This window comes from Achroia grisella, unplaced genomic scaffold (assembly GCF_030625045.1).
Source record: "Achroia grisella isolate CSIRO2021 unplaced genomic scaffold, CSIRO_AGI_Agris_v1 utg592, whole genome shotgun sequence".
In the NCBI taxonomy this organism is placed as follows: domain Eukaryota; kingdom Metazoa; phylum Arthropoda; class Insecta; order Lepidoptera; family Pyralidae; genus Achroia; species Achroia grisella.
Window position 1 is genome coordinate 1,933,080 of NW_026712955.1, and position 25,474 is coordinate 1,958,553.

Here is a 25,474-nt window from a genome sequence, read left to right on the forward strand (position 1 = left end):
TTATTTTGGTATTTTTTTAAAATAAAACATAGCTTAAGAGTATCATATGCTATGTTTTATCTAAAAACATTCAGTGTTTAAATAAAAACAAGTAGAAAAAGTAATATGATGTGATATAACTGTATGATAATCTATTGTTCGATGTCATAACCGTTTAACACGTTGAGTCACCTTTCGATATTGAGGATTCTCTCATTTGTATTCATGAGGTATTCTGTTTGTATTACTCTGGCCTTTTTTTCTTTGTGTCAATACACCGGATGACTTTTATTACCATTTGGAGAAAGGTGAAGAATTGAAGGTCGCGGATTCGATTCCTCGCACAGTACAAAAAATTGTATTCATGAGTATAATTGTTTTTATTAGTCTGGGTGTTTTATAATATATTATGTATGTATTTATATGTATATATATATTTAAGTATTTATATCAGTTGTATAGTACCCGTAATACAAGCTTTGCTTAGCTTAGTTAGGGTTCACATCGATATTGTCGAACAATCTGATATTTTAAAAATATTAAAAGAAGGTAGTTTCTTTATTACTCGGTATCGTTAAACTAGTTGCGTATTACCCCCACTCATATTTTCTCTGTATAAAAGGGAGGGTTTTTGTAAGCCACGATCGATCACCCGTCCAATTCAACGGGGATCGATGTTACGACGGTCTGAGCCGAGGTTCGAAACCCTAGTGGTGCCCTCAGACTAAAGTCGTATCCGTCAGACGGGAGTTGGCCTTCAGCCGCTCCATAAGTCCTTCCGCGGGTTTGAAGTGCCATCTGCACTCGCCCCCTATCGTCCGGTGAAGCTGTAAAGCCAGCTGCGGCCAAAAGCATTAGAGTAGTCCGAAAAAAAAAAAGCCACGGCATTCGGTCTTTCAGCACATGATGTGCTGGTTGTATTTTAAATGCTAAAGTGAATTGTGTTAGAGACATAGTTAAATTAATGCTATATAGTTGTTATTTTATTATATATATATACATAGAGTTGATATATCTTACATTTGTGAATTGATTGTGTGAAGTTACGTAGTATCAGCATTGGTATTAATTTCTCCTTAGGTTAGGACTAAGGAGATAATAATCTAATATAATATCTAATCATGTATGTTATATATAGAGGTTATTAATATTATTGTATAAACACTAACCTTAGCGGCATTAGAACTGTACGGCTCGTCGAACAACGACCACATTTGTGGTTTCAACTGCTGCCACCAAGACACAGTTCCTTTATAATAGTCCTCCTCGAAACCAAACTTCCTCGCTACTTCTTCGTCCGACGGCTTCTCGGTATCCAAGTCCAGGCGGTCCAACACTGCCAGGGTCTCTTGGGTGTCCCGATGCTGGTAACAGAAATATTATTTTAAACTTTTACTATTACTCAATCAGTTGGTCGTGTATTTAATAATTTAGCTAAAGATAGAGAGAAGAAAAAAAGTAGTGCATATTGGTAGTTTGTGTTTACATATATCAAAAGTTTATCTTTTAGGGGTTGAAATAAAATAGGGATGCAAGTTTGTACGGAAATTCGTCATTTTTGAAATTGACATTGAGTACATGATATAAGTTTTTAATGATGTTTTATATATAAAATAATTTGCCTAAATAATTAAAAATCCAATCCGAAGTCACTTTTCTAAGCGGACAAAGTCGCTGGCACAGCTAGTACGTAATATTCGAACATTATATAATGTTATTTATATATAAAAATTCGATATTATAATTTTTATTCTGTCTCAAATGTTTGGTGTACAACAACGACATTTAATTCGTTATCAGACCTCCGCCGTGCATTACCGCAAAATTTTCCATTACGTATTCCAAGTACCTATTGTATTGGCGAAAAATTAAATTTTGAGAGAATTCTCAACCGACGAACATAACCGCAAATTCACAAAAGAATCTGGGTCATCGGAAACAAAAAGATCTTTATTATTGATTTTATATTAAACTATGTAGCTACTCGCCCCGTTTTGTTTATAATTGTAACCCATATTCCGTTGGGTTACAATTGTAAATTGCGTTGGATTAAATCATCATCATCTGCTTCTTCCTTATCCCATTTATTTGGGGTCGGCGTAATATGTTTTTCGCTTCCATTCATCCCTGTTCGCAGTCATCGCGTTATTTACTTCATTTCTTACCATATCATCTTTCACACAGTCCATCCATCTGTTTTTCGGCCTTCCTCTGTCCTTATAACCATCCACATTTATATATAATACCTTTCTTAAAATATTATCCTCATTCCTACGCATTACATGTCCACGCGTTAGATTAAATCTTAACTAGAAATATATAACTGATATTTCTATGGATGTATATTTAAATCTCTAAACTCTTCTTGTTTTTTTTTTATTTATTAACACACTTTATTGCTCCATATACCGAAAATACTTTTTTAATAAATATGGAATAGTGTCATTGCGTTTGGCCAAGGATGTTGCGGCCTCTTTGACAGGATTGCTTGCTGGCCGGTTATAAGACGTGACTAAGACTGACGAAAGAATTGACAAATAGAGACGACAAGAAAAGAGACGGACAATTACATAGAAATTTGAATAATTATATTTTACATTTAAAACAAACTCTCTTCTTTCATTACGACGACATTTTTTAACGGTTGGCCGAACAGCAGGCCGTTCAAGGCATCACACGTAAATGACTGGATCGATTCCGTTAATTCTTCCTTGTTGTGTTTGTTATTAGTCAGGAGGTTGTTACGAAAGAAAAAATTAAGAAAGATGTGCGGCTTTTTATATTTATTAATTACTAACTACTCGCCCCGGCTTCGCACGGGTGTACATGTATTATATATATAAACCTTCCTCTTGAATCACTCTATCTATTAGGGATAAGGAAGAAGCAGATGACGATGATGATGATGATATCAAATATATCCAATAACTGTTACACTTCCTTCTTTCTATAAAAAGAACAAACAATCTACAATTATGAATAGTAAATGCAATCTCTAAAATTAAAGTGGTTAGCATAAAATTTAATTTGCTTTTTCCCTGTGCTTTATGGCAAAATATAAAATGCAGTAAATGTACGTTAAATTTTTGCAGCTTCAGCAATAAAACGAAACTTCCTCTGGGTTTATTTATTTTAAAGGTAGTTTTAAAACTTGAATAAATAATAGTTTAAATGTACAAAGTAAAGTTATTAGTATTTAAAAATAACTGTGTAATGGTAAGAATAATTAATGACTCGGAAATGAACTTAGTTTTGTATGTATAACTGAAAAACTTTTCTTATGAAATATGCAGCAAAATCCTAATAATTGAAATATTTATTTGGTGTACAAAAATATTTAAAAAACAAAATTTATAAAAAAAATAGATACATACATCAAGAAATATATACAAACTAGCTTTTGCTCGCGACTTCGCTCGTATTAAGTTATCCCCTTAGGGGTGGAATTTATCAAAATCCTTTTTTAGAGGATGCTTACGTCATAAGTAGCTTTATGCTTGCAAAGTCTCAGCCCGATGGGTTTAAAATTGTCAAAGTTTCATACAAATCTTCACCCCCTATTTTATCTCCTTGGAGGTAGAATTAATCAAAATCCTTTCTTAGCGGATGGCTACGTCATAACATCTACCTGCATGCCAAATTTCAGCCCGATCCATCCAGTGGTTTGGGTTGTGTGTTGATAGATCACTATGTCAGTCACCTTTGAGTTATATATATTTAGATGCACAGGCGGGCTTTTTCCAAATGGAATAGTCATTCTTCTAGTCAACATTGCTATTATTTCAAAGAAGTTCATGACTTTTACAATTATCACTGTTGAAAATAGTAAAGTTATTGACAATAGGCTTCCACGATGTATTATGGTCTGGTGTTTTTATCCGAGGGGTTTTTATATCAGGGGCAGAAGCAAGGCTGAACCGATCATCATCATGAGAAACGCGAAATTTATACCAAAGAAATTAGTGGAAAACCGTGGGAAGTGAAAAGATCTCCAGCGACAAGGGAACATGATTCTTAAATTATGAATGAACGAATGAACGCAGAGTATTACCAGCCCACGGCTACTTCAGCTTGCAAATTCGTTTAACTATGTTCTCTGTAACTTTGTACTTCAAATTACTTCGGCTTTGATTTGATCCTATAGAGGAATTTCAACATAGCTCTTTCCTCAACTCGCTGCGTGAATTTAAGTTCATGCAATCGTTATATTGTGAATACACTTCTATCGTATTCTGTAACTGATACAATGCATTGATTAAAAACTTTTGCTTTAAAGTCTTAGCAAAGGTAGCAAATTCGTTAAACATTGACGATAATTTTAATTCTCAGGCGAATTATTTCAATCTTGGATTTTATATTTTAGCGCAATTTGATATAGCTCTGCGCACTGCTAGCTTCATTGGAGGAATAGTTGTATTGTAGGAGAAAACAGTTTGATAAGGTATAACTTAATAGGTCAGATATATTGTTAAAATACATATTCTGTCATCATCATCATCATCATTTCAGCCCGGAAGACGTCAACTGCTGAACAAAGCGCTCCCTCAAAAATCTCCACGGCGATCGGTCCAGCGCTGCTTGCAATCAACGTATTCTATATTGGGAACTTATCATTTTTATTAGATACTAGCTGACCCGACAGACGTTGTCCTATCTTAACTTTGTCGTATTATATGAATGTTGAAATGGCATTAGTATCATTACATAGTATAAAACAAAGTCGCTATCGTTGTCTGTCCGTCCCCTATGTATGCTTAAATCTTTAAAAGTACGCAACGGATTTTGATGTGGTTTTTTAATAGATAGAGTGATTCAGGAGGAAGGTTTATATATATAATACATATACACCTGTGCGAAGCCGGGGCAAGTAGCTAGTAATTCATAAATATAAAAATCCGCGCATCTGTCTTACTTTCTTCTTTTATAACAACCTCTTGACTAATAACAAACACAACAAGAAAAGAATTAACGGAATCGGTTCGACCATTTACACATATAGCCGTAAACAATTCCAGATTCATTAAAAAAAAGTATTTTCGGTATATGGAGCAATAAAGTGTGTTAAAAATTAAAAAAAATGAGAAGAGTTCAGAGATTTCAATACACATCCATAGAAATATCAGTTATACATTTCTAGTTAAGATTTAATCCAACGCAATTTATAATTGTAACCCAACGGAATATGAAACGGGCGCTGTAAAAGCAGAAAAGAAACACTAGGAACTCTAGAATATAAATGAAATGCTGAATTAAAAATAGAAATGAAAAAAAGTGAACGAGCGAAATGAATGAAAGAGCTCGTCGAGGTAAGAGTATTGTGTATCTAGGTAAAACAATTAACCTACACTCGAGTGTAGGTAAATCGGTTTTAAGGTTTAGAATTTATTTCAATTCACACAGCGTCCTAAAGTCCTATCCGTCACGCGCAGTTGGGCTTCAGCCATTCCATAACTTCTTCCGCAGGTTTGGAGTTCCATCTGTATCGTGCGGTGAAGTTGTAAAGGCCAGCTGCGGCCAACAGCATTGTAGTAGTCCGAAAAAAGAAAAAAAACAGCGCCATCTAGGCCCAAGCTTTGCGGAGCTAGTGCACTACAACTGATATACGTAGATGCATTTTTTTGTAAATACTTGCATAATATATAGAAAACACCCAAAACGACACAAAAATCCTCAAGGAACCCGCGATCATCGGAAGTACAGTATGCTATACCGCTAGACCACTGAAAGTTATAAAAGGTGGAAGATATCTATACCGCATTTGTATGAGTATAGTTTGTAATAATAAAAAAAAATATTAAGCGACTCCTCTATCATTATCTACTTCTTCCTTATCCCATTTATTTGAAGTCGGTACAATATGTTTTTTTCATCTATATGTTTCATTCACCCCTATTCATAAACATATACAAACGCATAACAGTGTTGTAAAATAATACATAGAACGTAGTAGTATAATATGAATGTGGATGGATGTAATAGGAGGGGACGCCCTAAGAAAAGATGGATGGATTGTGTGAAAGATGATATGAATAAAAGAAGAGTATGTTCAGATATGACGACCGATAGAGAGCAGTGGAAGAGAATGACATACTGCGCCGATCCCAAATATGGGGATAAAGACAAGGCAATAATGAATACATAGAACGTAGTAGATAAACCAAAAGTCTACAGAAATAAAGCACGTAATCCAATATAGAAGCGAATCGATAAAATGTTTCTGGAAGATCTATAAGGGTCTAAGAAATCATTACTGCCAGATAAAATGTCAGACAATAAAAACCAAGTTTATAGTAAGTAAGCACATAAACGCAATATTGCTTGTATTGGTTTTATGTACTTAACTATAGAGGCTGCGGAATGGCCTAATAGAGTAGAAGTTTTCCACCTTACTGCCAAAGTTTCTGACAAAAATATGCTGTGAGTTGTTTCGGTTAGTTTTATGTTTATTATCAAACTAGGATAGTGTTTTTGTATATTGGTTAAATATGTCATACAACTATATGAGGTAGGAGGAGGTATATTGAATTTGGACACAATCTCCAAGAACACCAACACACATCTATGTACGTGAAACAAAAACTTTGTAAAACTTTTTACGAAAATTGCGCGAATGGACGTGTATGAAATTTCGCACACTTATAGTTTATATAGAGTACTACACTGCTTCTCTATGTGTGTCTTTTTATTTATACATAAAGAAACATTAGACACACTACTATATATTTGGCACCCATATACATAGTCTTTGACTATAACACACTTATACTTCAAACTAGCTTTTGCCCGCTGCTTCGCTCGCGTATATTATACCCTTAGGAGTGGAACTTATCAAAATCCATTCTTAGGGGATGCCTACGTCATAGTAGCCTTATGCATGCAAAGTCTCAGCCCGATCTGTTTAATATTGACAAAGTTTCATACAAACTTTCTTCCCCTATTTTGTCCCCTTGGGGGTAGAATTAATCAAAATCCTTTCTTAGCGAATGCCTACGTCATAACATCTACTTCCATGCCAAATTTCAACCCAATCCGTCCAGTGGTTTGGGCTGTGCGTTGGTAGATCACTATGTCAGTCACCTTTGAACTATATATATTTAGATTGATATATAGATTAAATGTTATCAAGTTTCGGTCACTAGTCTAAATAAAAGTATGAAATGAAACGTGTGTATAAATATCTAGAGAACAAATCGGGGTTACAAACGGAACAGAATATTCAATATTGATTTAAAGTTTTCGGATAATGCCACCTCATGAAATCGAGATCACCGATAATAGAACCTTTACTTCTCGAGTGGAGTTTCACGGGAGCCGAAAACTTTTACAGTCAGTTAGATTTATTGCGTTGCGACTAAACTAGGCGATGACCTTGTAACAATTGTGAATTGAATGGATAGTTTCTTGGCAGTTTTTTTAACTGTTGCTTCTAAGAGAGGATCTGAAAATAGCCATGATATATAGTCTGAAAATGGCAATGATATATTAAAGTTCATAAGTGGTCAATAGTATACTATAACTAAAACACTATTCCCACATACTCTTATGAATTTGTATAGTATTTTTAATATAAATGAAATACATAAATGTTCACTTTACAATATATATTTGAACATAGAAGTAAACAAATTTATAGACACATCATAATTCACAGAGTACAGATCGGAAAAAAGGAAAGTTTTTTTTATATTACAAATTTGACTTTAAATTAAATCAGTTGTATATAATATCTAGCTATTAAAGATAACCAGTTCATCCACGTGATAAAATGTAAATGACAAATTTCATTTGAATCTGTCCTGCTGTTAAGGCATGACAGGGTTCAGATGGATAGACAGACAAACATACTTTCACATTTATTCAATTACAAGTTGGAGAAAGATGGTTGGATGGAGAAACATGGATTACAAGATTATTCTTATCTAATTTCTTTTTAAATTGTGTAATTATAAAGTCAATATTCCGGTAGTCGCTAACCTAAAAGTTAATATATATGTACTACCTAATTTTGGTAGCTGATTGGTTAGATAGGTTTGAGATCTATTCTGAGGTACGATCCAACCAATTAGCAAATCTGAAGCGCGATCTGATAAACTCTAATGAATACTATTGTTGCAAATTCAACTAATTTCGGGAGCTTCTCGCGCGTTTCATTTGTGTGCGTGGTGGAATAAAATCATGTCTTTGGCAATTCTTTATTTTATGTTTTATTATTATTAAAAAACTACACAGTTGAACTTCAACGCTTTCAATTTTTCGGTATACCTATAATACTGGCTTTACAATATGAGTTCCGGTAAAATCATTAAAGAGTAAATAAATCTTAGTCAAGCCAAAATGGATGGAACTTAAAACCAAAACTTTAGTAAAACTCCGATGCTCAGGTATGGATTAAATATAAAATGTCTTTGAGTAATTACATACAAACTTGTTTGGCTGTTTTTGAAATTTAATCATGCCGAGTTTTATTGAATTGTTTTATAAACTTAGTTGCTTGCGAGTTTCCTTCATTTACTTTTAGGAGTTTGACAGCTCGTACTTTGGATAGTGGTTTTACTTTGTGCCCCAATTTGCGATTTCTGCTCAATAATGCTGAATTTCTTTCCGAAATAATATGAACGCCTGTTTGCCTTTCATATGATTCATATTTGACGGCCTCGGTGGTCTAGCGATTTAGCATACCGCTTTACTTACGATAGTCGCAGGTTCGATTCCTCGCACGGTGCAAACATATATATTCATGAGTATGATTTATTGTATCGGTCTGTGTGTACACTATGTATATTATGTATGTATTTACAAAAAAAATCTAAGTATTTATATCAGGTGTCTTTTCTGTACGCGCTGTGCTAATTGTCCAGGGTTATTTATTTATTTATTATATGACATAAAAAATAACAGAGTTATAGTCAAAAACAAACATGAATACGTAAACACATAGTTGAAAGAAAAAGGCAATGATGAACTAATTAAAACTGTGTCCATCGACACGATCAATTTAATAATATTTCTTATCCAATACAACAATATGTATAAATTAAAGATTGTTTGCGATCACAAATAGCCATTTAATATATTTAAAAATAAAATAATAAAATTCAAATTTGGAACGTCACGTGTGGAACATCGATGTTGTTTTGTTTCACTTTATATACCTACAATTTATCGCAATTATTCTGGAACATTCCGTGGCGTCTTAAATTCTGTGTACAATACATTCTAAACATTTTTTATTTCAATAATGCAACAAATTAAACATTGCAATATTCCTCCATTTTTTTTTTCGGACTACATTAATGCTGTTGGCCGTAGCTGGCCTTTACATCTTCACCGGACGTTAGGGGGCGAGTGCAGATGGCACTCCAAACCCGCGGAAGGACTTATGGAGCGGCTGAAGGCCAACTCCTGCCTGACGGATACAATTTTAGTCTGAGGGCACCACTAGGGGTTCGAACCTCGGCTTAGGCCGTCGTAATATCGATCTCCGTTTGAATTGGACGGGGGATCGATCGGAGGGGTACGGCAAAAAAAGATTATATAAAATACAAGAGACTAGAGGTGATATGATCAATAGTTATGATAGTGGATTTAAAGATTTTAATACATAATATAAAACTGACAGTGAATCTTATTGTAGGTCTTAAAGATACAACACTATTAGAAACATACTAGAGGGATATTCAATCGAATTTATGATAACTGGATCATCTGCGAATGTACTCGCAAACTAATTATGCAAACGAGATATCGCCACCGAGACAGATCTTGAAAGCGTAGCGAAATGCTTCGACGAAATTTAATATCACCGAGCAACATGTGATGCTACTTTCATAAAAACCGAACATATTCCGAAATCCCGGACAAACGAGAAAAGTTTCCTGGGAAAAACGTAAAAAGTCTCCATGCTGAATGCTACGGAGGAACGTACCATGTAATAAGGGCACATGTGCGCGTCATATTGAACATGTAGTTTTATGATTACAGCGCGGATTACGAAATAAGAAAGCGACATAATAAACTCATAACAAAATGTATTCCACCTGTTTAAAATAAATATATAGAGAGTATAAATTGCTAAATAAATTCATTAACATGTTAATTATTTTGACAAATATATGGTAACGTACCATGTAATAAGGGCACGTGTGTGCGTCATATTGAACATGTAGTTTTATGATTACAGCGCAGATTACGAAACACGATGCTACATAATTATATAAATAAATAAATAAATAAATAAATAAATCCATTTATTGCCAACATCAGCACAGTTACACAGTTACACATTTATACATATTTAACATGATTGGCAATAGGTACAAACTCAGCTATTGCCGGACTGATGGGCGTCCAGCGCTGGTTTTCAGTTTGTACCTACGCAGGCGTACTTAATCACACGTGCTAGATAACAATACCACAACATAATGAAATAAAAATTTAACAAATTACTACATAAATAATAATAATATCCAGACGGATATTATTGGACACGTGACATGCATGCAATGCATGTGCATCTACACAATAAAAAAAAAAAAAATCACATTTTATGTCGAGATTTGTCGCCGCTATCCAAGGGCTGTCTCTGTCTATCTAATATAATTTTCCTTAAAGAGATTTTAAATTTTAGCGGTATTATCATTTGGCGTAATGGCGGAGGCAGATCGTTCCAGATTTTAGCGGCAGTGAATTTGAAACCTCCTCTATAATTAACGGATTTGTGTGTAGGTATGCTTAACATATCACGTCTGCATTCACGAAGTCCCCTGTTATGTCTAGTCTTTGCCCACTCCAATTTCTCATATAGATACTGCGGACGACCGCGATGGACAATTTTTTGAATTAAGCAGGAGAAGTGCAACTCTCTACGGGAAGTCATATTTAAAATTCCATTTTTGTGGTAATAAGGTGTAACATGTTCACGTTTAGGTATGTTGTAACAAAAGCGAAGGCAAGCATTTTGAACTCTTTGAATAGACTTGCGAGTTTCCTCCAACAATCTTGGACCATATACTGTATCGCAATAGTTAAAAAGAGACAATATTAAGGTTTCTACTAGAGTTTCTCGCATGGGAATACTTAAGTGTTTTCTTATACTGTAAAGTGTTTTTAGTTTGTAAAAGGACGTTCTTATTTTAGAGTTTATATGATCTATGAAACGTAATTGTGAATCAATTAACAAGCCGAGATTCTTTGCTGTATCTACTCTTTCTATTGATTGGTTACCAATAAAAATCTGTGGATTTTGATGTTTAGTTTTTTTACATTGTACTTTAGTACCTAGAATTAAAAATTTCGATTTCAAGGGGTTTAGGACAAGCTGGTTGTTTTCAGACCATTTAAAGAGAGAATCAAGATCTTCATTTATGTCAATTTCTGCTTGCCTGAGATGTTCTGGCAAAAAGGAATAGTAAAGTTGAGTATCATCGGCATAGAGATGCAACCGACAGTGACCGATAATAGCAGGGAGATCAGACGTGTACACTATAAATAAGAGAGGACTCAATATGGAGCCCTGTGGCGTACCTTTGTTGACTGACTTTATTTGAGATTTCTTTATTATGCCATCACTTGTCTGTAATTCTACGTACTGGCGTCTACCTCCCAGAAATGACCCAAACCAATTACATGCTGCCGGTGACACTCCATAATAAGCCATTTTTTCCAAAAGGAGCCGATGATTTATACAGTCAAAGGCGCGTGAGAAGTCTAACAGTACCAGTATACTTGCTTTGCCCTCATCAGATGCTGTTAGTATGTCATCAGTGACCTTAGAGAGAGCAGATGCCGTCCCATGGTCGCTCCGGAATCCTGACTGTAGTTTCGGCAGCAATTGTTTATCTTCTAAATAACTCGAGAGCTGTTCATAGACAATCTTTTCTATAATTTTGGACAGAATTGGAAGAAGACTGATCGGTCGCAAATCCTTTAAATCATTACCGATTGATCTTTTTAGAATAGGTTTTACTTTAGCAAGTGACCATTGTTGTGGAAAGTAATTGGATGTGATTGAATCGTTAATTAAGTTTGTAATAATTGGCAGCGTAGCTTTCACTGTCATTTTCAGCATTTCGATAGTTATCCCATCATGTCCACACGCTTTAGTATGTTGTTACAATCTAGGTCGTAATGTAATTTACATGAGCTGCAAATCAAATAGCGTCTGCTCTCAATATTTCCCAAACACCCGGCGCATGTAATATTATTATTTTTCTTTGACATATTTATTTTTCTTTTGTCAATAAATATTTAGTTAAAATATCCAGCAGAATCAGGCAGTAATTGTTATAAGTATCGTTAACGTCACTCTATTGAGGGTATATTGAAAAACGACTTGCAATGTACTCGATTTGTGTCACTTCATAATTTGTCATTTAGCACTATATAGTTTCACTTTAGTCAATACAGTCCGTACAAATATTAAATTCTTGATAGTAAACTATGTTCGTATATATTTTTTATACTGAAAGTTAACTTTTATATTTAAAATCATTTAAGTATCTGGAGCGCCTAAATTTATATTCTGGCTTTTTAAAATGATTATATCTCAATTATTAAGATTATTTTTTTATTTACACACCTCTATTCCTCACTTGTCAATAACTTCTCTTATCCTTTTTTATTGATTATGGGGATGGTTATATATATATATTATTATATAGAAAACAATATATATACATCAAGATTAACAAAAATGAAAAATTGAAGTGCCCAATAAAAGTCTTATTAACAAAATTAATATTTCAATAAAAAATATACAGTTCCCAATAGTATATTGATTTATCATTTTGTTTCATATAAAAGAGAAGCTGAAAATGATTGTTTGTCAAGTTAATTAAAGAGCTGAAAATTTAATTACAGAAGTGAATAAGAAACATATAACAATGGATTCGATTTAGAAACTTTTAATTACAATTAACAAGTATTAATACAATTGTATTTCGTTGTTGTGCTATAGATTTATCTATTACTAGATTTTGCCCGCGGCTTCGCTCGCGTTAATTTATCCCCTTAGGGGTGGAATTTATCAAAATCCTTTCTTAGGGGATCCCTACGTCGTAGCTTTATGCATGCAAAGTCTCAGCCCGATCGGTTTAAAATTGACAAACTTTCATCCCCTATTTTTTCCCCTTAGGGGTAGAATTAATCAAAATCCTTTCTTAGCGGGTGTTTACGTTATAACATCTACCTGCATGCCAAATTTTAACCCGATCCGTCCAGTGGTTTAGGCTGTGCGTTGATAGATCACTATGTCAGTCACCTTGGAGTTATATATATATAAATATATAGATTGATTGTTTATACTAGCTTCCAGCCCCGGCGTCGCATGCGTATATATCTATGTAGTATGTATAATTCATATACTATTCTCTTGAATCACTCTATCTATTATAATATCTATATGTAAACATATATATATGTAATAAGTAAACTTAGAAAATACTTGACCGATTTTAAAAATCCGTTCACCTATATATATTTCAGCTAGCGGGGCCCTATTGGACGAGGATGAAGTGAAATCAGTTAACCAATGATGATCAAATTCATCTGGATATAACAGCAATGGTTGCCAGGCCACTATTCCCTCTATATATATAGAGCTATAGATAGATAGAGCTACAGGAAGGAAAGTTTGTAAGTATGGATGATTAGATGGGTACATGGATGTCTGTTACTTTTTCACGCAAAAACTACTGAACGGATTTTGTTTAAACTCTACAGTAATATAGCTTATACATCAGAATAACACATAGGTTATAATAAAATTATATAGGTTTAACGGCGCTTCTAGTAACAAATAAATGACAGCTAACATACCTGCGTGTAGGTCATCCAGCAGCACGGCTCCACCTGGTTGGCGTCGAGACCCCAGAACTCCAGCTCCTCCTCAAACAGAGGTCCGCAGACGTCTGTCGGGTAATGGAGCTTGCCCGTTCTATGAACAAAAATAATTTGACAAGAATAAGAAAAATCTTTTTGTCAAAAAATAATTGAAGGAATACAGTTCAAAATTCATTCATTACTGCCTTGCCTTTATCCCATTATTTGGGGTCGTCGCAGTATGTCATTCTCTTCCACTGCTCTCTATCGGTCATCATATCTGAGCATATTCTTCTTATATTGATATCATCTTTCACACATCATCACATACATCCATCCATCTTTTCTTAGAGCGTCCCCTCCCTTTACATCCATCCACATTCATCTTCATTTAGTTCAAAATTCTTAATACAATATTGTTTATTTAGGTGACACAATTTTTACAAAGGACATGCTTCTAAATGCATCATGACAATTCAACACATAACTGTATTGTAGAAGGCAAGCGGGGCAGAAAATTACGCGTCTCTGCCCCAGACACCGCTTTACCGAGTAGAAACGAACCCCCTCAAAATTCTATAGAGTTGTTGAAACCTCCTTTTAAGCATAAAAATGTCTGTGCCAGGTGGCTCCACTCTTGCATAGGTTCTATTTTTAAATTTTGAAAATTATTTTTAATTTTAAACGGCTTCAATTTCCGGGTAATATATCTTCTATACAATACACCTATGTATGTTTTGATATCAAAAAACTACGTGAATTTTGATGTGTTTTTATTTAAAAGAAAGAAACAATAAGTCGAGACACTGATTGTTTTGTGCTGCTGAAACGCGTGTATGGTTGCAACTTTGTTTTATTTTGTTTTAATTTTGTTTTTCAATTATGTGTGTGCTGAAGATACATATAAATCATTCACCTATCTATCTAAGATAATTTTTATGTATAATTAATTCTCAATATTTTGTAAGTAGTCATTAATTTTTTTAATTGCTACTACTGTTGATTTTTGTTATCGTTAGATAGAATTAAATAGTTTGCTGTATAGGAACGAGTTCGAACGAAAATTATAGGCACTACAAAGGGAAGTTTATATTCAATTTTAGAATTATAATACTGATAATGGTGATATTAGAAAAATATTTATCTTACTTTTGTGACTAGTCAGTTTAGTATTTTTTTTATTTTTATAGTATTTTATGACGCGCAAGTTTCTTGCTCGTTCTTTTTATGGTGAGATAGCATTCTGAACGAGTAGTAGATTAAAAAAATAAGTATGACTATTAAAAAGTGTTTAAATTTAAGTTTATTTTTTTCCATAATAATTTTTATTTTTGAATTAATTATTGATTAATTAATAACTCTTTAAATTACACTAATTTGAACATACATTAAATTACTAATGAAATTAGTACATAGTAAGTCTTATACGTGGACTGTAACCGAAACCACTACAATTTGAGAAACCGTTTAACTATTTGAAAGGAAAATTCCTTGCTCATTCTTCTTCTATGAGTCTGCGTTCCAAATTAGTGATAGGATAAAAAAGTATAAGCACTTTTGAATAGTCATATTTTTTTTATTTACTCAATACTACTTATATTAAGTTTATTTGAATAGTCAGTGATTGATAAGTGTTTATATTATATATTTATATTATTTTCGAAAAATCTGATATTTTATATTAAAAGAAGGTAGTTTCATTATTACTCGGTATCGTTAAACTAGTTGCATATAACCCCCACTCATATCTTCTCTGTATAAAAGGGAGGGTTTTTGTAAGCCGCGGCATTCGGTCTTTGTGCACAGGATGTGCTGGTTGTATTTTAATTGCTAAAGTAAATTGTGTTAGAGATATAGTTAAATTAATGTTATATAGTTGTTATTTTATTATAATACATACTTTTACTAGTACATAGAGTTGATATATCTAACATAAGTTATACGCATGAGGTTTTCCTTGTCAATATTGAAGTCATGTGTGAACACAACTCAAAATGTCTAAGCCACTCAGTAAATCAATATTAGCCGAGATTACGACCAAATGTTAATCAATCTTGGCAGCGTTATCTAAAGGATTTGACCTAAATAAATCAAAGTTTGCCAAAGTTTACCGAAATATTCGCTATCAATAGAATCAATTTGGCTTCCTTTTAAGTAAACGTCTTAATGAAATCGTGGTGTAAAAGAGTGATCTTGTATATATAAAAAATAAATTTTCATTGTCAAACACACCATATAGCCAAAAAGAACCTTAAGAAATGGTTATTAACACTAGATTATGAACAGACAGAATTATTGATACGGTAATAGCACTTCTATAGGCGTTTCTAGATTATCACCAATTTCTCAAGACATACACACATACACACATACACTCAAACTCACACATACACATACACACACACACACACACACACACACACACACACACACACACACTCCTATGATTACACTAACCTACGTAAATTGTAATATATCATAACAAACTCACTTAAAGTACACCTAAATATGGAAGAGGACACTGACTTCTGAAACACAGGTATTTTCTATACCTACCTCAGAATTCAGGGACTTCTAGGGATTTGTATTTGTAAAAAAAAAAAAAATTTTTAGACAATAAAGATTATGATTATGATTATGATCTTGTATATATATCTGTATCCATAATAATACATATAGCTAGAAATTAATCAAATTCAAATTTAAAATATCTTTATTCGTGATATGACTAAAGGTACTTTGAATTTTTTTTTAAATGTAATTATCAATTTATTTACATAACCTAATTGTACAACTAATAACTTAAACTAAAAAGCTTAAAAAATATAATGTAATGACTAAAATATATTATTATAAGGGGTCCCTTTAGGTAACGTTCCGAAGATACTGGCAGCGTTCCCTCTTTGAATAGCTAGCTTGAATTTGAATATAATAATTTCGATTCTTATGATATGTCAAATCTACCGTCAGTTCGGAATGATTTCAATATCAGAACTGACAAGAAACTGATCTCGTATTCATTTCAAATAAATGTTGTACATGTTTACAATAATACCATCAGTATATGCTATTGCTTTTCGTTCGTAACCTGAACAGATCAGTCCCCACAAGCAGCACCTGTTCACGAGTCACAACTCCTCACAGCTGTTCACGAGTCACAACTCCTCGAGTCTCTCAGCTTACAAAGAGAGAGATGTAAGACTCGTAGGGTAAGATTAGGCAGTCAAATTATAGTTCTCTGTAACGGCAATGATTGAGTGGTGTCATGGGAGTTACACAATGATTTCATATCCGTGATGCTGTATGTTCAAGTATGTAGATGACGGTAACAGCTTACCATCAGGCGGGACGTAGCTTATTTGCTATTCATATTATTTGCTAAAAATCATATATATATATATATATATATATATCTAGGTTTACCTTACGGTCGACTGGAAGAAAATGCCTTATGGTGTTAAGACCGCAATTTGCATCTTTATTTTTGTATTTGTGCATTAAACTTTTAATAAATAAATAAATATATATAACACTTGCTTTTTTATCTATTTGTAACAAAATACAAAGTGAATTAATAGTAATAATCTCAGAACAATTCACGCAGCCCCATCTAGACTCAAGTTAAGCTGGCTAAAGCTTGTGTTATGGGTACTAGATAACTGATACATATGTACATACATACATAGATATATATTTTGGAAACACATACATATTATAAATAGAAAACACCCAGACCGATACTAACAATCATACTCATGAATACAAATGTTTGTGCCGTGCGAGGAATCGAACCCACAACCATCGGTCGTAAAGCGGTGTGCTAGACCGCTAGACCACTGAGGTAGTCATTCTATTCATTCTATTGTAGGTATTTATATTATTTAAAGATTTTGCATATTAGCAAAATCTTGAAATAAAATAAAAACATTTCAATTTCACCGATCAAACCTGAAATAGTACTTTTTATAACGTCACAAAGAAATCCACAGTGAATTGAAAGAATCTCCGCTCGTATTTTTTCATTACCTCCCTTACGTTTGGGGAGGGCTCTTCTATTCGTGAATTTTTTATCCGATATTTTTAAGGCGTTACCAGTAAATACTTTGTTAGACGGTAGAAAATTACATAATTCAAACTCTTTTTATTGTACTCTTTTTCGAGAATCCACGCCTCTTATATCGAACAAATTTGATCATTATTGCAATGGGCTCTGTTAGGGTGTTATGTAGCTCTGTGTGCGTTATATTCTATTCAGAACGCCTTGTTACGATGCGATAATAAAGGTGTGGGATTTTATTCTTAGAAGTTCTTAACAATACACAATGATTATGCTAACGAGGTATTAAGTAATAATTCACTTTTAAACAAATTATAAATAAGTTTTTATAATAATATTTTTGGTTTTTCCATGTCTGTGACAATACCCGATGATGGTGCTGAATGAGACGAATTTATTCTTAGTTGATCATGGTAAACAATAGTGGCCTTGACGATCTAGTGGTTAAGCATACCGCCTTACTTCTGATGGTCGCGGGTTCAATTCCTCGCACGGTACAATAATTTATATTCATAAGTATGATAGTTTGTATCAGTCTGGATGTTTTCTATGTCTATTATGTATGTATTAAAAATAACTTAGTATATCAATCAGATGTCCAGTAACCATAATACAAGCACTGCTTATCTTGGGACTAATCAAATAAAAATATCTTCATTCATATATATTACAGACTTATAATTTGTCAAATCTACCGTCTGTCTTATGAAATATCTAATCCACTACTACCTTTATTTTATTTATTTTGTGTATCTATTTTATGTTTTTTTTTATATTGGCGGCAAAACAGCATACGGCCTATATGGCTACCGTATGCCATAGATGCCTGAAACACCAGAGGTGTCACGTGCGCGTTGCCCGTGCGTCCCTTAAGAAACCTTAATATACCATTCTTGAATGATGTAGTCTCTCGTAGAAACCTGGACAGGTAGTTCATTCAACAAATTAAGTGTACGCAGGAGGACGTATCTCTGAAACCGCACTGTCCGCGACTAAGCGTATCGAGATGAATTCCCTGTCGGTGTCGAGTGATGCGGTGGTAAAAAGTAGCTGAGCATCATGCCTGCAATTCTTCTACTTCTACTAATATTACAGTAAGAATTACACTCGAGCAAAAGTATGGAATCACTTACTTGGCATTTATTCCGCGCGATCTTGAGTACTTACTAACTATAATAGTGACAATATATAGACATAGAAAACACACAAAATGATATATTACATAAACTGATACAAATAGCTATAATTTGTATCAGTTTCTGTAATACATTTTGTGTGCTTTCTTTGTCTGGTGCAATAAAGAGTTTAAATAAATAAATAATATATATCTCTGTTTATCCTGTGGTCGACTGGGAGAAAATGCCTTGTGGTGTTAAGTCCGCAATTTGCACCTTTATTTTTGTATTTGTGCATTAAATTTTTTAACAATAAATATATATAATACATGATTTTTTATCTATTTGTAACAAAACACAAAGTGAATTAATAATAATAATAATCTCAGGACAATTCACACAGCGCCATCTAGACCCAAGTTAAGCTAGCTAAAGCTTGTGTTATGGATACTAGACAACTGATACAAATACATAGATAATTTTTTTTCGTAAATACATACATATTATACATAGAAAACACCCAGACCGATACAAACAATCATAGTCCTGAATACAAATGTTTGTGCCGTGATATCATATTCATTTCTATCGCACCAGTATTTAAGGAACTATCCCGGATTGAGTGAAGGAGTAAGGAAAAAGATGTTTCAATTGTTTAGTATCAATTTAAAATTAACAGTTTAAGCTTTCAAATTGTACCATTTTTATTACCGTTAACTAGTTATTAAGTACTCAGGATCGCGCGGAATCAATTCCAAGTAAGGGATTCTATACTTTTGCTCGCTAGTGTATAATTCCTACATTATTAACTACTAATATTACAGTAACAACTATAATTTCTACATTATTAAGTTATAGCTAGTATATTATACGCAGGTATTGTGTATTTGAACTATTAATCACGCCAAACTTTTCTCATTACCCTAATATAACGTTAGTAACATCAACCTTTACAAACACTGATTACTGCCTACATTTAAATCCAGCAAATTGAATTTCTAATAATGACCTAACCCTGCAGAAGGTTGTATTGAAATTAATCATGGATATGTTAACAGATTAATGCCTACATTAATTGGTATTCAGAATGCGATCATGGGATTCTTGACTCATCGGAGAATTTGTAAATTACTCTCGCATATTTAGCGACTCCACATTTTAGTACGAGAAAGTTTTAATGAAGTGTCCCACATATTTTTGTATAGTAGCGTTACATATTATTTCATAATTAACTGATAGAACAGAATAGAATAGAATACAAAATCATTTATTCAAATAAACTTAATCTAAGCACTTTTGAATAGTCATAACAATTTGTTTTTTATCTACCACTCGTTCGGAAAGCTGTCTCATCACAAGAAGAACGAGCATGAAACTTGCGTGTTGCTCTTTTAAATAATCCTTGTAAGTTTACATTTACAAGTCGAAACGTGTGAATACAAACTACCAACCAGCACTAATTTTTTGAGTCAAATATAAATATACAATAAGATTAAATCAGTCGTAGTGATAAGAGCAGACCAGTCCCTACAAGCAGCACTTGTTCACGAGTATGACGTATGAGCCAGCCATCACTGCACTCGACCATATTTTAGGGAGCCCAATGACCCGGCCAAGCCGCCACATGTCTGGACATTTTAGTGAGCATGACTACTCATTCCACTCGACCACGTCTCAGCTTCAATAATAGTGACATTCAAGTATTATTAAGTAGACGTTTTATTTATTTATATATTTACTAGCGACCACCGCTTATAGTGAGTTAACTTTAAAAGATAAACATATGTTGTACCAAGTTTTTTATAGAAATTTTAAAGGAGATTCTGTTATCCATATTTTTTGCATTACTGTTTACGCGCACGCAGAGTTCTTCCAGTCAAAATGAATTATATACCCAAATTAATATTTCTTGCCAAAATTTTTACTGCTACTCTGGTCTTATTAGTCGTAGCGTAATGTTATATAGTCTATAACACTCAGGGATAATTAAATTCAATAACAGTGAAAGAATTTTTAAAATTAAAATTTTTATTATATGCATTATTACTCGTATTCGATTGATTTATATATATATTATAATATAGAGTTCGGGTACAGCTCGGAAGCCTAGTGTAGACTCATCGTCGACCAAACCGCGACATATGTGGCGGTTTGGTCGCCGATGAGTCGCCGACTCTATTTAACGCCTGATGATGCCTCGTTCAGAGGCGAAACACGTGTCGCGATATGGGTGTAGACTCAATAATGGTCGGAATTTGATCGCCACTGGAGAGGGTCGTAGCGCTGGTCAGGTTTCCGCACCGAATGTCTATGGTCTCACACATGTTGATTGTGGCGGAATTAAACAAAATAATACAAATCCATCGAATAGTGAAATGGACTGCCGCAAAATAACACCTAATTCGATTAAATATTATGATTCGTAGTAATAATAAAAATCTTTTCTGCCGCAGGATTTCAAAACTTAAACTTACTTTATTTACACATTCTTTGTCATGATTAATTTATTAAGTTATAATCTCAGGATAATAATCTCAGGACAATTCACACAGCGCCATCTAGACCCAAGTTAAGCTAGCTAAAGCTTGTGTTATGGGTACTAGATAACTGATACAAATACATAGATATTTTTTTTTTGTAAATACATACATATTATACATAGAAAACACCCAGACCGATACAAACAATCATACTCATGGATACAAATGTTTGTGCCGTGCGAGGAATCGAACCCGCAACCATCGGTCGTAAAGCGGTGTGCTTGACCGCTAGACCACCGAGGTCATCAAGTTGTGCCTACACTTGTAATATTTCTGTCGACACTTGAGACCCTTCCCTTGGTTTACGTCTAGTCTCCACTAACATAGATTTAAGTTAAGTGTAAAATCAGTTTAGTCTACGTCCCGACTCCGCGTCGACTGGACGCGTTACTAATAAGCCATGTAGCATACTACCAATAAACTTAATAATGTCTAATAAATAGTGCAATCATTTTACCGGTATACTCACTACCTACATACTACAATAAATAATATATTATGTAGCGGCACCTCATCACAACATATAGAACGCTACAGTGATGAGGATAACCACCGCGCTAGAAAGTTTTTAGAGTAGTTTAAAATTACAGATATAAATATATTAATACTATACTAGATATAAATACAAGTGTTACCTGTAGTAATTGAGGACTTGTGCGAACACGCCCGGGTGTCGGTCGAAGAAGTACTCGTTCAGCACTGGGTCGTAATTCGCAAGGGCCTCCGTCAGTCTGGACAGCCGCGTCGCGGGGATCTTCTTCAGCGTTGCCTTGTACGTCTCGTGGCGAATACCTCCCACATTAAGAACCACGCGGTTCTCCGCGTCCATATTGAGGAGATTCATTTCTGTTTGGAACAACATAATGAGATTTTACATCACTGGTGGTATACATATAAGGAAAGAGGAGAACCACGCGGTTCTCCGCGTCCATATTGAGGAGGTTCATTTCTGTTTGGAACAACATAATGAGTTTTTCATTACTGATGGTATACATGTAAGGAAAGAGGAGAACCACGCGGTTCTCCGTGTTCATATTGAGGAGGTTCATTTCTGTTTGGAACAACATAATGAGATTTTCATTACTGATGGTATACATATAAGGAAAGAGGAGAACCACGCGGTTCTCCGCGTCCATATTGAGGAGATTCATTTCTGTTTGGAACAACGTAATGAGATTTTACATCACTGGTGGTCTACATATAAGGAAAGAGGAGAACCACGCGGTTCTCCGCGTCCATATTGAGGAGATTCATTTCTCTTTGGAATAACATAATGAGATTTTACATCACTGGTGGTCTACATATAAGGAAAGAGGAGAACCACGCGGTTCTCCGCGTCCATATTGAGGAGATTCATTTCTGTTTGGAATAACATAATGAGATTTTACATCACTGGTGGTCTACATATAAGGAAAGAGGAGAACCACGCGGTTCTCCGCGTCCACATTGAGGAGATTCATTTCTGTTTGGAATAACATAATGAGATTTTACATCACTGGTGGTCTACATATAAGGAAAGAGGAGAACCACGTGGTTCTCCAAGTCCATATTGAGATGATTCATTTCTGTTGGGAACAACATAATGAGATTTTACATCACTGGTGGTCTGCATATAAGAAAAGGAAAGGAAGGTTATATGTGAAATTTTATATTTATTGTTTTTTTTTTTCTGTAATTTCTAAAATAAAAGTAGCCAGCGGTCCAGCCATTTCAGTGATTAGTTGGAACAAACAGACAGACAATCAGACAGACAAAAATTGTAAAAAAATATTATATTTATGTTTTTTTTTAATTTATACTATGTTATGAAATGTGTACTTGTGTATCTGTTGATGTAAATGAAGTAAATTTCTATATTTCTATCTATTCATTTATCTACACAAAAAATACTTTAAGTATTTTAAAATTTTCACAACAGGATGTTCTTCATAAAAGCCGTAGAGTTGTAACGAATAACGTAGGATATTTATGCAAGGAACTTTTCGTTTAATTCTAGTTGAATTGAGAGATAGATTATTTGCCATTCAAGTGTCACATTATTTGCCATTCAAGTGTTATATTATATGCCAATCCAATTAAATAAAATCACATATAATAACTGCTTACTATTAAGTTAGGAATATAATTGATTTTAATTGTATTAAATTTGATATTTTTCTTCCAACATATATTTATTCGTAGCCATCAAGCATGAATTAATTAATTAACAACCTTTGCTCATAACTCAATAAGCCTTTGTGATTAATACTACAGATAATCATATTATAAAGGCTCAATAAATTGTTTAATATAATAAGATATTAATTATAATCTACGCTGTTAAAACCTTTGTGCAGACTCTTGTTATAAAAGTTAAAAGTTTCAGCTCAAAAGGTTGATGATATATGCTTCAAATATTGAAGCATATAATTTGCTAAATTCTACCCGAAGTAATATATTTACATGGAAAGTTAAATAATAATACAATGTAAAAATTATAAAGCAGGAAGATTATTTTTCCTGCGACAATTTATACAGACATATCTCATCCCAAGCTAATCAGAGCTTGTGTTATGGGTACTATTATAGAAAACTGATATAAATATATTACTTTTATTTATTTATTAGACATCCTAAAACTTGATAATTCAATAAATTAAATCAACGGTACATTTACAGAGAAAACAAGATTTGGGAGCCATTGCAAAAGAAAAAAAACGTTTGTCCTTGCAAACAGAAAGAAGATTATTTTATATATAGATACATTTTGTTTTAGAAATACAGACATAATATCCATATAAATACACAAATTGACACAGACAATTATATAGTAATATAATATAAATATTTGTACCACACGAGGAACCGAACCCGCAAACAATGAAAGTAAGTTGGTGTACGAAACCACTAGACCACCGAGGTCGTCAAATATTATGATGCAATTGATCATGAGTAATGGGGTTTGCCCGAAAACCAGCGCTGTTATAATAGTAAATAATAATAATAGTGTATTTTTTTTTCATAAAAGTACACTACAATACATTTTGCCGTGACTTTCAAAATAGGTAAACCTGTCCCACGAAAGCAACTCCCTTCCAACTATAAATATTTTAGGTACATTTGTAGGTAGTTGAGAAAATATCTTACTGGAGTGGGAACAAAACTACTATTTTAATAAAAACCAAATACTAGTAAAAAATTGTATTCTTCCCAAAAGGGCTCACAGTGAGAATGTAACAGAACAATTAGTTAGTCAAAAGTGACATATAAAAATATAAAGTTTACAAAAAGAATGGTAGACAAACTGCCAGTAACAACATATATGAATAAAATTTTTGAATACAAAATAAAAACAATATATGTATAAAAAAACTCCTGTTGCCTACTGTGTATAGTTTGTTCTGATTTTTGTGTATACTTTTTAATTTGTTAATGTTGACTGTGAACGAAGGACTGTATATATATGGAGCTGGTAAATATAATTATGCAAACACGGGTTTTAGGAAGCAATAATATAATATTATGTACAAAAGTATAATTATTAACAGAACAAGAATGACAATGACATATACATTTTTCTATATAAAATAATAGACAAAATACATAAATAATATACAAAGAGGTGCGTCGTGCACATAGTCTAAAGATCAAAAGAACAAGAGTCTTCAATTTAGTGAACTAAACTAAACTCAGCTTTTATACTGGAACAATGACAAAACAATAATACTAAAAGAAAAGTAAATGAATCATTATACATAAAGAAAAATTATATGAAGTACGAACTATGACATCACTATCGGCACTAACTTATTTAAAGAACGTTTTAGAGTTTCTTCAACTGCTTGAACATCCTTGTTTGAACATCAGCCAATTCTTCAGGGAAAAAGTAACCACACGTCATCGGGGCCATCTACCTCGGGGAAAGTTTCCATCGGCTATTATAAGAATGTCTCCAATAGTGGTAGTTCAATCTGAGTTTGAGTTTG

The 25,474-nt window shown here is 33.5% G+C and overlaps 1 protein-coding gene across 3 annotated transcripts in view; it reads right to left on the reverse strand.

Moving 5' to 3' along the window:
* LOC131848778 (potassium voltage-gated channel protein Shaw) overlaps positions 1–25,474 on the reverse strand; it is a 39,981-nt gene that overhangs the window by 8,833 nt on the left and 5,674 nt on the right. For all 3 annotated transcript variants that reach the window (XM_059198714.1, XM_059198711.1, XM_059198713.1), the window contains exons 2-4: positions 22,145–22,355; positions 13,795–13,912; positions 1,149–1,343 (exon numbers count right to left, since the gene is read on the reverse strand). In XM_059198714.1, the coding sequence (XP_059054697.1) occupies positions 1,149–1,343; positions 13,795–13,912; positions 22,145–22,353 (522 nt within the window). In that variant the 5' untranslated portion in view covers positions 22,354–22,355. The remainder of the gene's footprint in view (positions 1–1,148; positions 1,344–13,794; positions 13,913–22,144; positions 22,356–25,474) is intronic.